Genomic DNA, 14,090 nt, shown 5'->3' on the forward strand with positions numbered 1-14,090 from the left:
CTCTCGGTATAATCAAACAGCTTGTTGCTGTACAGTGAACATAAGTGTACCTAACAAAGTGGCACAGTGTCCTTTTACGGTAGTATCATTCCATAGAGCATACAACTCTGCTTGATCATCAAGAGTGCCCCATGGTATACTTGAACTCAGAACCTTGAGAATACAAAGGAAGAAGAAGTGAGCAGTAATACTACTATGCACCAAAGCAGCGGCAGGACCAGTGCACGAACGAGCCAGTCACTCTGAGGTATGAACAGCGTCTCTACGACAAACAGTGTGAGACTAGTTAGCAGAGGAATAAGAATACTACTACTACTACTACTAATAATAATAATAAAAAATCCATCCATTTGCTTCTGCGTATCCTTTTTCAGGGTTGTGTGTGTCGTGTCGTGTCGCCTCTCGTCCAGTTGTCTTTGGGCGAGAGGCGGGGTACACCCTGGACAGGTTGCCAGTGTGTCGCAGGGCTAACACATAGACAGAGACAACCATTCACACTCACATTCACAACTATGGGCAATTTAGAGTTTCCAATTAACCTATCCCCACTAAGTGCATGTCTTTGGACTGTGGGAGGAAGCCCGAGTACCCAGGAAGAACCCACGCAAACACAAAACATGCAAACTCCACACAGAAAGACCCCGGCCTGACGGTGGAATTGAACTCGGGACCTTCTTGCTGTGAGGCAACAGTGCTAACCATCGTGCTGCCCCAAAAAATGAAGCCAATTCACAGACCAGTAAGTGAGTAAGTGGTAGTCAATAATTGTCAAGATTCAAAGCTAGTTACAGCTAGTACTGTAACTAGCTAGTTCTGAGCTAGTTACATTTACTCAAAGGGAAACGCTGTTCCAAGACAAAACCTGCGATTTCAGCAATGCCCAATTTAAAAAAGACAAATATAAATCCTGAACTTTTCAGTCAGCAGTAGCGTAGCAAAAAACGGTAATTGTGGCTAAAGAAGGGCACTGACTGACTGTTTATATGGAAAAAATGTGGTACGTAGTATTTATTAATATTATTAATGTTTATAAATAATATTTATTAAGTCTTATACCATTTACTCCTTTAAGTACCAATTTCTAATATATAATATTGTAGGAGACAATTGTGAATGCAGCCATTTTTAAGTATTTTTTTCCATTTGTTTTTCATTTGAGAGAAAATCCATTAAAACTTGAACATTATGTCAGCAGAGAGTAACTGGTTTCATTTGTAGTTGTCACACTGGTTGCTTTGAGTTCTCTCCAACAAGAGTCAGCGTTACTATTATTAATCATGGCAGTTATGTTCCCCTCACTTTAAACAAAGCAGTTTAGGTTACCCAAACCAAATCACCGGTTTTCAAACAATCCTTAACAGAAAACCGCATAAAAACAAATAATGAATACATTGGATAGAGGATCTTGTTCTTCTGTATCGAAAATCTCTGACAACCCCGCAAAAAGATTTTATCCAAAAGAAAACTCTAACAAAATAACTGTCAGGAGAAAAAAAAGGCATGTTTTATCCTGCATGTCGGTGCTTATATAACAATTAGGCGAACGTGACGTTAAACGTTAAAAATAAAATCATTAGAAACAACTAGAAAAGGCATAGATTTCCATTCCTCCAAGCTTTTTTCCACTGTGCTCCTGTGATGCTTGTATTCGATGCGCCAGTCGTTTAGCTGTTTCACATGGAGGGCTCTGTGTAGAACTTTTCTGCCCTCATCCTACCCACTGTAAAAATGATCCCACTTAGTCCCACATATAATTTTCTGTTAAAGATAGCACTGCTATAGGATCAGCAGTAGGATCAGTATCTGCAGATAACCCAGCTTAAGGTGTAGAACTTTGTTCTGAGAGAGAAAAAGTTCAACCGAACATCTTTGCTTTCTCTCTTCGTGCCACTCCAAAGGGCAGGTCATACTTTCCTCCTCATCTTCCTTCCATTTGCCCCCAACAATCTTCAGACAAATACGAGCACACGTTGCCCTTTTCGCAGCTGCACAGCGCTATATTTTTTCCCCACCCCCCTGTGCCCTGTAGCCATCCATTCAGCACTACAGACTAGAGTACATGCACACCTCATTCCCCTACTGCCACCCCAACAGTTTCTCACTTCTCCCCTCTAACCATCTGACAATTATTTTTCACCAAGCTGACCTCTCATCAGCAGTATACAACTCCCTGTCTCTCATCTGGCTGCCCTCTACTTATTTTCAGTGAAGCTTAAAAGGGTGCGGAAAGCAACAATCTCACACATTGGCATGTATTTACACACTTCTTCCATCTTTTTCTGCCTCCGTGCTTCTCTGTTTCTTTTTTATTTCATGTTCGGTTTTGACACCTTTGCCTCACTTAACTTTTGTGATCTTAAAGCCACGCGGTGTAACCATGCCCTTAGCATTTAAGTTTGTCCTGACCTTTCTGTGTCCCTGAAAGTAATGTCTTGTATCCACATTAAATATCTCTTCAAGATGTGCACTAGAGCTCCTTTCCTTCTTCTCTCTGCTCTTGTTCTTACTACTTAATCCCATCTTTTTAAAAAAGCGGCACCTACACCCTCTTCCTTTCTGGTGTCAGATACATGAGAGGACTGTAGAGAAGAGAGGACGGCGGGGATGTTGCTTAGACACATACGTTTGATATCTGAGAGACCACAGAGCAGAAATATAATGCTGCAGGCATGTTATGGCTCCACAGCATTTGTCAGACGCAATGAATCTGAGAATCTTTGCCATGGGGAATCTGGATACCAAAAAGCCAATTGCAAGATTTAACATGAAGCAGACTGGTACACAAACAAATTTACAGAATCACATGTGTAGATGAAAAATAATCCCCATCTATACGCGCATGCAACCATATGTACATGCTCACGATCACTAGAGGCAATATTTTTAACGAAATTTAATAAATGCAGACAGCTTTTTTGTGAAATTGTTTTCTACTTACACAAACAGCCCCTCAGTCACAAATTACAAACAAAAATGAGATCTCTTCTCAATTCATTTCACATCACAAGGGGAATATGCAAATATAGCTGGGGGGCGGGGGCAAGTAGGAAAAGGGGAAATTGGATTAAAGACAGCATGAGGCAAGATGCTGACTATGAGACTGAGACAGGAAGAAAGACGAGGGTGGAGGAGAGAAAAAGAAAGAGTGCAGGAGACAGTTCTCTTACAAAATGGGCTGAGAAGAGGTGATTACCACAAACTGAATGCCACCCTTCCCACAGATACCCAAAGGAGCGGGAGAAACCACTTCAATATTCCCCATTCCAACTCACAAAGGAATGCACCACTTGCTCGATACTCCTCCTAACCCGTCAAATACCATTAACAGATTCCCACTCAGGTGCAAAGAAAGGGATTCTTCGGATGGGACAACCAAAAGGAAAAATTCTCCACCGCAAATCTAAAGTGACATCCTCTGTGGGGCAGCAAAAATCCTTTACAAGTGAAGCTGTAGAGGTCCCTCACTCCCTCTTCACAAAACAACACCACATAACCATTTTCTGTGAGTCATGAGTCATGGCCTACTTCCATTGCTTTTACTTTTTTTCTTATACTGCTGGTTTGATACATAGAAGCTATGTCAGAAAAATATCATTGTTTTCTCTGGGGATTTCTGCTCTACTGAATATAGTTTAGAAGGTAAATATTTCTCCAACATTAGCAGGGGATCTAGTCAAGGAGAAAGCAAGGATGCTTTGATTGGCCCCCGAGAAAGAACAAACTTCTTAAATAAACACAGCGATGCTACTGTGTGCTAAATGTGATGCAACACAGCTGAAGGACTAGTGTCAAAGCTTGTCCTGAAATCCTGACTGCGTGCCTTCGGTAAGGCTCAAATTTGATCCTAATTTGATCTATGTGCATACACTCGCCATACATAATGCTGATGATGAGATGCACAAAATGCTTTGCTTGCAGAATTAAATAAAGTTTGGAGCAAAGTATAATTAAATGAGAAGAGATTATGCAAAAAAATCTTTTCTGATTGTTTACTTTTACAAAACAGAAAGTAATTCCTAACTTTGCGGGTGTAATTAAAAAAGTAAGTGGTGTAATGAACCACGGCGCTACGATGGTGGTACGTAATACGAGGACATTTCTTCAGAAATCAGCAAGAGTAATAAACAAGTCCCAACTTGTTAAAAATGGAAGCAGTCAGACACGACAGTATGTTGGATGATTACATTAACTTTTGTTGCAGAAAATACCAATCACAGAGACTAACTAATGACTAATTATATGAGATGGGATCACAGCACTACATATCAGTAGGGTAATTTCAATCGAGTTCATGAGACTCAACAGCATTCCAGTTATGATCAATGGGTTTCCACCCGAAAAGATGTTGGTACTTTGTTAACGTGGCACAATGTGCCGCACTGTGTGGCAAAGCCAGAACAACAAAGCTATGTAGATTTGCTGCTGGTGCGAGAAGGAAAGAGCAGTGAATGATTTACCTTACAGTAACTCGTGCATATAAATGAACAGATAAACAACTAGGTATATAAGTTAAGCCTTAGCACTTCCCTGGGTTTCCCTGAGTGGAGATCACAAGTATCTCTGATTAATTGTAATCTGCACTACAAGTTCCCTACAAGTTCCCCAAGTGGGCTATTAGTGGGCTACTGACAAAAACCCTGTCATCATATTCCTGGATGACAAACAGCAGCTCCGAATTATATCCTGAAGTAAAAATTTTTTACATGATAATCTCAAATTAAAAAAATATTCAACATTAATCCAAGTAAAACATTTTCCCATCACTGCAAAAACTCAAGCAGAATGCTTAGTGTTCAAACATTTCATGTCGTAGACTCATGCATGGAGCAAAGGCTGAGTTTTTGGTAAGCGGATGCTCTTCTGGGTAAATATGTACGTGAGGATGGACCCCTGCTGAGAGTAATCAAGAAACACTGTTCCCCTAATCTGCAGTGTGCCAGAATAATTTATCCGAGATGCATTTTCATTATCATTTCATAAAATGAAAAGGATCTCCATCCAGAGGAGCGCTATAGTCCTGGTTAAAAAACAAACAAACAAATGAATCACTGCAAGTATGCCTTACAACACATAGACTATCATGCGATCTGAGTACACTGAGTTTTTGCTTGCTCTTTGAAAATGCTATGAAGGAAGAACAATTACAAAAATGCTGGAGATTTCTTTGCTTTGACATCTGGGAAGGTGGAACTGTTACTGAAGGTAATACACGAGTATAAGGTGGTCAGGCTGGTGTAAGAACACAGACAGGCTGTTGTTCCAAAGAAAATGCAGTGACGTATTAGATCAGTACCGAAAAATCCTCCATTGGCAAAGGAAAGCCGTGACATTGAGAAAGGAATACCTGCACAAGAAGGATGAAATCACAAAAGGTATCTGAGCCTAGCTTTAATGTTCTGGTTTATTTTTTATGACTGATAAGACCCAGTAAGGAAGCAATAGGTGTCATTATTTCCAGTAGTCTGTCTGCCCATCCAGACTAAAACAAAATCCCAGCACCGCCAAAGTAAAACAGCAGCATTTTACACATTTTACAACAAAAAGGCTGTGGCATTGATGCAACCAGAGTGTCAAACTAGACTTTTTATCTCCTTTTTCAACAGCACTAATAACAGCTCTTCTGATGACTCTAATCATAAGGCAGTACCCACAGCAAATCCATTAACATAAGAAAGCCTTACACCAGTGTGATTAGCATTTCATGGCCACATTAACTAGTTAATGGACACATTCACTACACATTTAGAAAATCTGCATTCCCCAGCTAATTACAGAGAGTACTTATTGTCCCACATGGACTTTAACCTGTGTGTTCTTGGAATCATCCACCGAAGCGTGCATTAAGCTGTAAAAACAATAAATAAATCACACATTTAATCTGCGAGCGATGGCTTATGGTAGCAATGGGAATAGAAGTAGTGGTTAAAAAAACAAGACGGAAACATCAGTAGTGTTGCTCAAAAGGAACAGAGGCTTGATTTTTTCCATGAGTACTGTTACAGCCATATACGGGAACTGAGGCCATGCACAAACTTACAACAAGAGAGTGGAATCCCACATTGTTGCAGCTGCAACGAGCAACCTGCATCATTACAAAAGTAATGCAGAACTTTATCTTTGTACAGTTTGTTAAAATGCATTTTCAAGCTCTAGGATTTATCTCCATGGCCTTGTTTTTCAATTCAATTCAATTCAAATTTATTTATATAGCGCCAAATCACAACAGTCGCCTCAAGGCGCTTTATATTGTACAGTAGATCGCACAATAATAGATACAGAGAAAAACCCAACAATCATATGGCCCTCTATGAGCAGCACTTTGGCGAGAGTGGGAAGGAAAAACTCCCTTTTAACAGGAAGAAACCTCCAGCAGAACCAGGCTCAGGGAGGGGCGGGGCCATCTGAGAATGCTGTTGATTATTTTTCCACATCACAGACATTTTCTTTCTTTCTTTTTAAGGTGAGCGTTAAATGTTCCTTCCTGGAATGCTGTTTGATCTGTTTATTAGACTGCTGTCTGACAGCTTTCTATTTGACATTCAGCAGGTGACCATCAGCGCCACGGATGGCTCAGTGCCACGGAGAGTTCAATAAGTAAAATAACTCACAACACAACGCATGGGGCCTCATTAAAAATGTTGTTTTTGTACCTGAGGTCAGTCTTCGTGTGACTATCCAGCCTCATAATTGCACACAAACATATACAAAGAGAGAAACACAATTTAGGAAAACATCTCACTCCTTCTTTCTCTAATGTCTCCAAGAGCACTCGCCTTTAACTTTGAGACACAGCACTAATTTGCTGCAGTACCAAAGCAGATCCTAATGCAAAACCACACGGGATATTAGGTGAAACCTCTAAAAATAAAAAATGGACTCATTCTATCAGAGATATGTGTATGCAAGGATTGGGAGTGAGACGAGCAGAAGAAAGGCCTGTCCTCCCAGACTGCCGTCAGGATTCTGTCTGGCAAGCTGTAGTCACAGGATAAAGGACATGCCATGCCTTTGATCAGGAGAGGAGAGTTTTGCAGGTGAGAGAGGTAAAATGGAGGAAGATCTGAATATCTGTCAGACTGGAGCGGCTGAATTCTGTTACGCATCAGATTTCTGACTGTTTTTGCTTGTTCTGGGGGGGGGGGAAAGAAAAAAAACTGCAGACACCCTTTACAAGAATGTGTCCCAATCAGCCATGCAATTACCATCCAGAACATGCTGTGCAACGAAGCAGCAGCAGGCAATTCAAATGAAAACAGTGCAAACTGTTTCCTGCTCACCGTGCAGCTCAATTACAAAGCAAATCAATTTGATCCCCTTATTTTATTTTATTTTTTTTACTTGTTTTTAAGCTCGACGGTAAACTTTTGGAGCAGCAAAACAGAACTCGAATATCTGATGCACACACGACTTTCACCTTCCCTCCGATATTTGAAAGGTTTCCTGACTGTGGCAGAGCTTCTTCAAATCCCTGGGACTAGAGAGTGAATGAGAGGAGGATTAGAGGGGTAATGTGAGTAGATGAGAGAGTGAGGGTCGCTGTGATTTGCCACTCTGCAAGGATTAGCTCGGAAAACATCTTCACAGTCACAAACTATGTCAATCAAGGATGTGATTCAGTCAGTTTAAAAAAAATTCAGTAAAATAAATCTTTAACCTAAAAAATACTCTTCTTCTCGTTGCCACAAGTGTGCCCCATATCGCTCACCATTATTTAAATATCGTATCCATATCAAAATAACTGGAAGAGCCATCTAACAATGTCTCCACTGAGTGTGTCACTAATGGGGATTCTGGATGTATAGATGCCATGTGGCACACCTGTGGAATAAGCCTATAGGCTGCAGCTACACCTACCGCCCTGAATGAATGCACTCCAGATGTCAGGCCTATTCAGGGGGCTCCTCTGATGAGGGGTGAGCGGGTCCAGATGGCGGCACAGTTTTACCATGTGCTTATAATGTGCAAGCATTCCGTTTAAATAGGGCATCATCACCACAATGGAAATAATTACAGTCAACAGAAAGGGGGGGTGGGAGAGAAACATGGCCTAAGTTTAGCGCCGATTAACAGAAGAATAATCAACGCACCTCTTTTATCTTGAATCTTTACAGTGAGCTCCACGAACGGCTCTGCCTCCCTATCCAGCCTCCTGGTTATTGTGATATCTCCGCTGTCGCGGCCCACGCTGACCGGAGAGCTCTCTGACTCCGGGTAAATCAACTCGTAGCTGGCTGATTGAAATCTGGTGGGACTCAAGCTCGTTATGACCGAGCCGATGCTGGCGTCTTCGGACACGTTAAGAGAAACCACGGAGCCAGGGTCAAGTAATGCCCTCGGCGAACGCCCTGCCCTCGCTGTCCCCGCTAATTCAGCAGGACGCGTCGCCCACCGCTGTGGAGCGACAGTAACCAACACAGCCTTACTGGTCAGAGGGGGCCATCCGTGGTCTCTGGCATAAACGCAGAATTTGACTTTAGAAGGGAGCCCCAGGATTGAGTCGACCAGTAAAACTTCGCCTGTTTTCGGGACAACATAGAAACTGCCATTTTGGGGGACAGAGATATACGTCAACTCTGCGTTTTTTCCGCTGTCTGCGTCGACAGCCTCCAGCCTGTAAACTACACTACGGAGGGCAGTGGTGTCATGTAAACTTATGTGAATGTTGTCTGCACTGCGAAAAGTCGGTTTGTGATCGTTGGTATCCAAAACGTCCACTTTTACCGACGCAACATCGAAGACGATAGACCCAGGTGCGCAGGTCTGGCAGCACAGACCTAAGCTCAGCAGGTATTCTGAGCGAGTCTCTCTGTCTAAAACCCTGGAAGTTCTGAGCAATACACTTCCCCGCTTGTGGTGAGCGAAGGCTCGGAAAGCTTCACTGCCGTTTCCATACAGTTTGAAGTGCGTTCCGGAGACCGGGCACCATTTTTGCGCGGTGATGCGCCTCACCGGAATAATCAGTCCGTTTACTTTAGAACACGGCGGTGAGTTCTCAAAAACATGCCCGTGGAAGAAAGGCAGTCGCTCCTGTGCTTCATATCCAGCAGCTGGCGTCAGAAGGCAGCATAACAAAACACCCCAAATCATGTTGGTGGCAAGTTATGTACCCCCGAGTGTCTCAGAGGGGTTGGTAGGAAATCCTTAAAAAAGAAAGGAAACACACTTGAGAAACATTTCCTTCATAGCCATCCACGGTGCGGTCCTTCCAGGAGAGCCCTCTGAACTTTAAGCTGTTTCATCCTGGGAGATCCGCCTTTCGGCTCCATGTAACACGGCAGCGTGCAGGCAGCCCACAGCGCTGCAGGCAGTTTGTTGTGTTCGCACCCAGCGTTCAGCACTAGAGCACCGGACAGCGCCAAGCGCGGGGGCGTGGCGGCGCACGGGGACGGAGCTCCTCGGTGCACCCCACCCTGTGTGATGGTCAGGAGGGTCTCTGCCTCAAACCTCTGCACGGCGGCACAGCGTGAGCACGCGCAGCCGTCCGAGCAGTGTGCCACATAAATCCGCTCTCCCGACTGAAGGATAATCACTCGTGCTTCCTGTCCAGAGAAAGTCGATAGAAAGCAGATCCACCATTTCCCTAGACGCTAAATAAACAGCGGTCTTCAAACACGGCAGTTAGAGGTGCCTTGCTCGAGAACACTGGCGCACAAGTTATGAGGAATTATCCATGCAGCACTCCCATGTGTTCAGTCCGTTCACAAGTCTTCTCTGAACTTTAGATTACTCTTCTTATCAGGCATTACATTTCTGAGCTGCTCGCACTCATGGCGCAGAGAGACAAAATAAACTGAAAATGCACCAATATGAATGCAAATCCGAGGATCTGGGCTGTTAAACTGTGTAAACATGACTGCTTTACGACGGGCTGTGCTGAGTAGCGTCTTTGCCTCTAGCGTTATGGCGTTATGCACACCAGAGTTCAAATTAAGACTGTCACCCTGATTGCTCTTCCTTTCCCTCCCCACTCTGCTGGTGTGCCACGCACCCACATCGCTCTAAACCTAATCTGTAGGGGTCTACTGCTAATTCTCACAACTCCCCTCACCTCTCTGTAAGTGGAGAGTCAGAAGAGTAAACACTGTATGAAGCTTTGAGTTGTCGGAAAGATAAGAAAATAATGGGCTAGAGAGCAAGCTCTGTTGAGCTTGTCTCCCATGTCATGTCAGCCTTTTACCTTGAAATGCACGCAGATCAATATTTATATGCCTTGGGGGTGTGATGTTACGCTGGGTATGTAATTCAATGCCATGCATTGCTTCTATGCTCATGCTCTTGCCAGAATCTGTATTCAGTTTGAAAATTCATCAAAGCTCCCGCTGAAAGATTCTTATCAATTCAAAACCACAATCCATCATAGCAATTTTAGCCAAATCCACTCTACAGTAAACTGTTCTTTTCAGGCAATAACTCTGGTAACTGGCAGCGAGCCTCCAGACAATTCTGAATCACAGCCTGCAGCTGGAGCACAAAGCTCATATTGGTTGCTTGTTGTATTCCTTTATGTGGCACCAGCTCTAGGCTCTAGGCTGTGTCACCAGGACACGTGAGCCATCCCACACTCTCGCTGGTGTTTTTACAATCTCTGACCACAGGAGGGAAAGGCATATCAAAACGTGTCCACCAAAATAACCCCAGAGCATTCTATGACAGGGAGCCCATTGATGGGAAATGACCTCATGCAATATTATCAGTGTTTCCATTGAAGGTGAAATTGTGATATCTGAAACAGACACTGTCAGGGAGGACTCTGTGCGCTCTGTTGAGCTCGGCAACTTTTCTTTGAACTTCCTAAGTGCTTCATGAATGCAAATCAAATCCTGTCTTTTATCATGTTGTCTCACATGGTGAAATTCACCGTGACTGCCAGCATGGGAGATAGTGTAGCAGAGGCTAATTCAATCACCGGGGCCAGGCCAGAGTGTGAGGGATAGTTTACTTGAGGGTTGCGGCAGTTATCTACAGAGATGAAACGCCAACATACAACACATCAAAACAACAAAGCTGTAATGAATTTAAAAAAATAAAAAGAATGAAACTGTCTCATTATCCCTCTACTCTAACAGATAACTCAGAGCTGCAGGGTATTTCCAAAAAAAAAGAAAGAAAGAAAAAACTCATGCTGAAGAAAGCAGCAAGTGAACATTAGAAAGCTTCATGCTTACTTAATGAATAATTGACCAAATCTATTCCCGTCATTCAAATAGAGGCAGACATAGCTTTTGAAGGCAAAGTTTGCAGCCTAGCATTTCAAATACTCCTCAGAGACAAATGAAGGATAGGACTGAAGGAAAGGCATATGTTCTATAAATTGATGTCAATGTCTGTCATTCTTCTGGCAAAAAATGGGCTCAAAACATCCTGAAAAGATGAAAGTTAGTGTTAAGAGGATTTAGTACAAACATCAGTTAACAGGCAGTTAGGGCCCAACACGAAATAGAGTAGGCTGATGTTTTTAAAAACGAGCCATTCAGCAAAAGTCGATGAAATAATTGCCTTAAACAGGAAGGTTTATTAAGGAACGGCAGGACATTTACAATGGATGACTAAGCATTCAGCTCTCAGGTTACTAATCGCTAGTGAACGTTTATGGGGAACATTTATGTAAACTCTCCCCCCACTAGTTTTCCCGGAAAAGCTGCAAAGAGCCTTTTCTGGAAACACAATGATGCCCGACAGGAGCAGCATGGTGTGCTCTGTAGCACCGTTCGTTTAAGTGTTCCTGTGTATATGGTACCCTAAGGACATTTTCCCTCATCACAACCTGAAGGCAAAAAAGCAGTTAAAAGAGCTGAATAAATATAAAAACATTTCACTTATGTGTTAGGTACAGCTAATTAGATATGATCTGTGATCCCCTTGTGGCTTCTACCTATTAGTGTAGGATTTAAGCTCTGCCGTAGAAACCATAACTGTTTATTAACACAGATATTAATTATGGGGAAACGTGAGCGATCAAGTTCAGATGGTATCTTCACCAATAATAGTACTGGCAGTTTTGAAAATGTCAAATAAAAAAAAATCATACTAAAAAAAACAACGAAACCAAACCATCTCATTACCGACTGTCTATTCTGAGCCTTTTAACTCAGAACAGTATACCCCCTAAAAGCTGACGCTCATTCACAGGATGACTGAATAAGTTTAATAAAATGAGTACAACAGCAGCCACTTTGAAGGAAAAAGCCCCAAATAATCTATTGATTAATGCAAGGCTTGTTTTGGTAGAAAAAGGAGGAGGAAAACGAGCCACTTCAGGGCCACATCATGTCTGTGGAGACATTTTATTATATCTACATTCTGATTAGTGGGGCCTAGGGCTTTCTCGGTGATTAGCGCACTAAGAAATAATCACTGAGTTGAACAGTATCTCCTTGTAGCCCGGAACAATCACGACTTTTTATTAGCACATTAAAAGATTTCTCACATCACGAAAAGACACAGGAGATAGTGACTGCAAAATAAAAGAAAAAAGAAAATGAGCACTGCTGCTCAATAGTCGCTCTCACTCTGCCGGACTAAAAGGTGAAATTTTTAAGAGGCAGTGGTGATGTTCTCTTTGAAATGCAGTTTGGAGAGTGAGAACATTACCTCGGATGAACACTGAAGCTCCACAGTTCTTTTTCTCAGTTAATTATCCCAGCAGGCCCCCGACATTACGCAGGTTTCCATTACTCGACCAGTTCAAGGTAATGAACTGATGGTGTACATTCAATAATGTGCTATTTATGAAGCTGAGAGGATTATGAGCGACCCATTGGGGAAAATATGAAAATACTGCAGGCTTCACGAGGAGAGGAGGATAATAACTTCGTCAGACACGGTGTTCCTGTAGCATCTTCTATTTGATTTACAAATGAGCCCAAAACCAAAAGCTTGCCACCCCCTCATTATCTGTGGTCGGACTAGAGGGTCCAGCCCTCTAATCTTCCACCTCGAACTCTGTGAAAACAGAAAAGACTAGCTGTATTTTCTCCGGTGCTTTAAATCACGAGCTCTATTGTTTCTTTCTTTTTAATTTTTTCTTCAGTGTAACAACGTTAAGTGGGGTCTTAATAAGAGTGCCTCTAAATGGACATTGTACCCATACATCACACGATATTACCTTCCAAAAGAAGGTCCCTTACCCAGGCAGAGGCCCTGCGGTTCATCATGCCTGTTGTCCAGGGGGAAGAAACGTTATAAAGTCAGTTTAGGAGCTGTTTTCCAGCAGGAACTATCATTTAATAAATAATGAGAGAGACTTTCTGCAGCTGTTAGAACATAAATTTCAGCACTTTTACAACATGCAGGCTAAAAAACAAAACCCTGGCTGCAATGAATATGTACAGGTTTTTTACATTCTATATGTGTGTGTTAGCTTAAAGTTGACTGTATATCTGAATGGCTAGTGTGAGCATTTTTCCACCCGTGAGTAGTTGAAAAGCACAGTTTGACATTTTTGTTTTTTGTTAACATTAAAACAAATGAGTATGCTAGCATACCCAGGTACGAATATGGATGCTTTTCGTCTCGGATGCCGTAAATCGTCCTTTTCTTTCTTGTTTGTTCCATATCCCTCCAACTATCCATCTTTTCAGCCTTCTGCACATTTTCAATGAGGCAGTAATGTCAACTGACATCCCCCATTACTGTTCATTTCGAAGCTACAGAGTTTGCTCAGTCACAGTGAAAGGCCTAAGGCGCCCCCATCTGTGTTTTCAGAGTGCTGCAACGTGGTCAACAGTCCTGCACTCAACGACTGTAAGAAAAGCAAGTGTAAAATTAGTAAGAAAAATCCTGACAGACACTTCAAAAGTTCAAACTGAGCTGAGGGGTAAGAAACTACATATCACCACTATAAACTGTACAAATTAAAAAAACTACTGACTGGATTAGAATCTAAACTAAAGTACGATCCTGAGGAGATATACTTGTAATAAAATGAAACCCGTTAAAAAGTGGAGAAAGCAATGAAGCAACAAACTTCAAAAGGCTTGGGGAAATAGCTGACACCACTTACACACCAGCTGCATGTACACAGCAGCTAATTTAAGTTCTTTGATTAATTGCAGTCCTTTACAATATTAAAATATTTTTTCTGGCACAAA

General features: G+C 42.3%; 1 protein-coding gene across 1 annotated transcript in view; it reads right to left on the reverse strand.

Moving 5' to 3' along the window:
• LOC120729491 (neural-cadherin-like) overlaps positions 1–13,980 on the reverse strand; it is a 106,180-nt gene extending 92,200 nt beyond the window's left edge. The window contains exon 1 of the mRNA XM_040025116.1: positions 8,088–13,980. Within this exon, the coding sequence (XP_039881050.1) occupies positions 8,088–9,087 (1,000 nt within the window). The 5' untranslated portion in view covers positions 9,088–13,980. The remainder of the gene's footprint in view (positions 1–8,087) is intronic.
• Positions 13,981–14,090: the final 110 nt, after the last annotated feature.

The sequence above is a fragment of the Simochromis diagramma genome, unplaced genomic scaffold, assembly GCF_900408965.1.
Source record: "Simochromis diagramma unplaced genomic scaffold, fSimDia1.1 OVJJ01000293.1, whole genome shotgun sequence".
In the NCBI taxonomy this organism is placed as follows: domain Eukaryota; kingdom Metazoa; phylum Chordata; class Actinopteri; order Cichliformes; family Cichlidae; genus Simochromis; species Simochromis diagramma.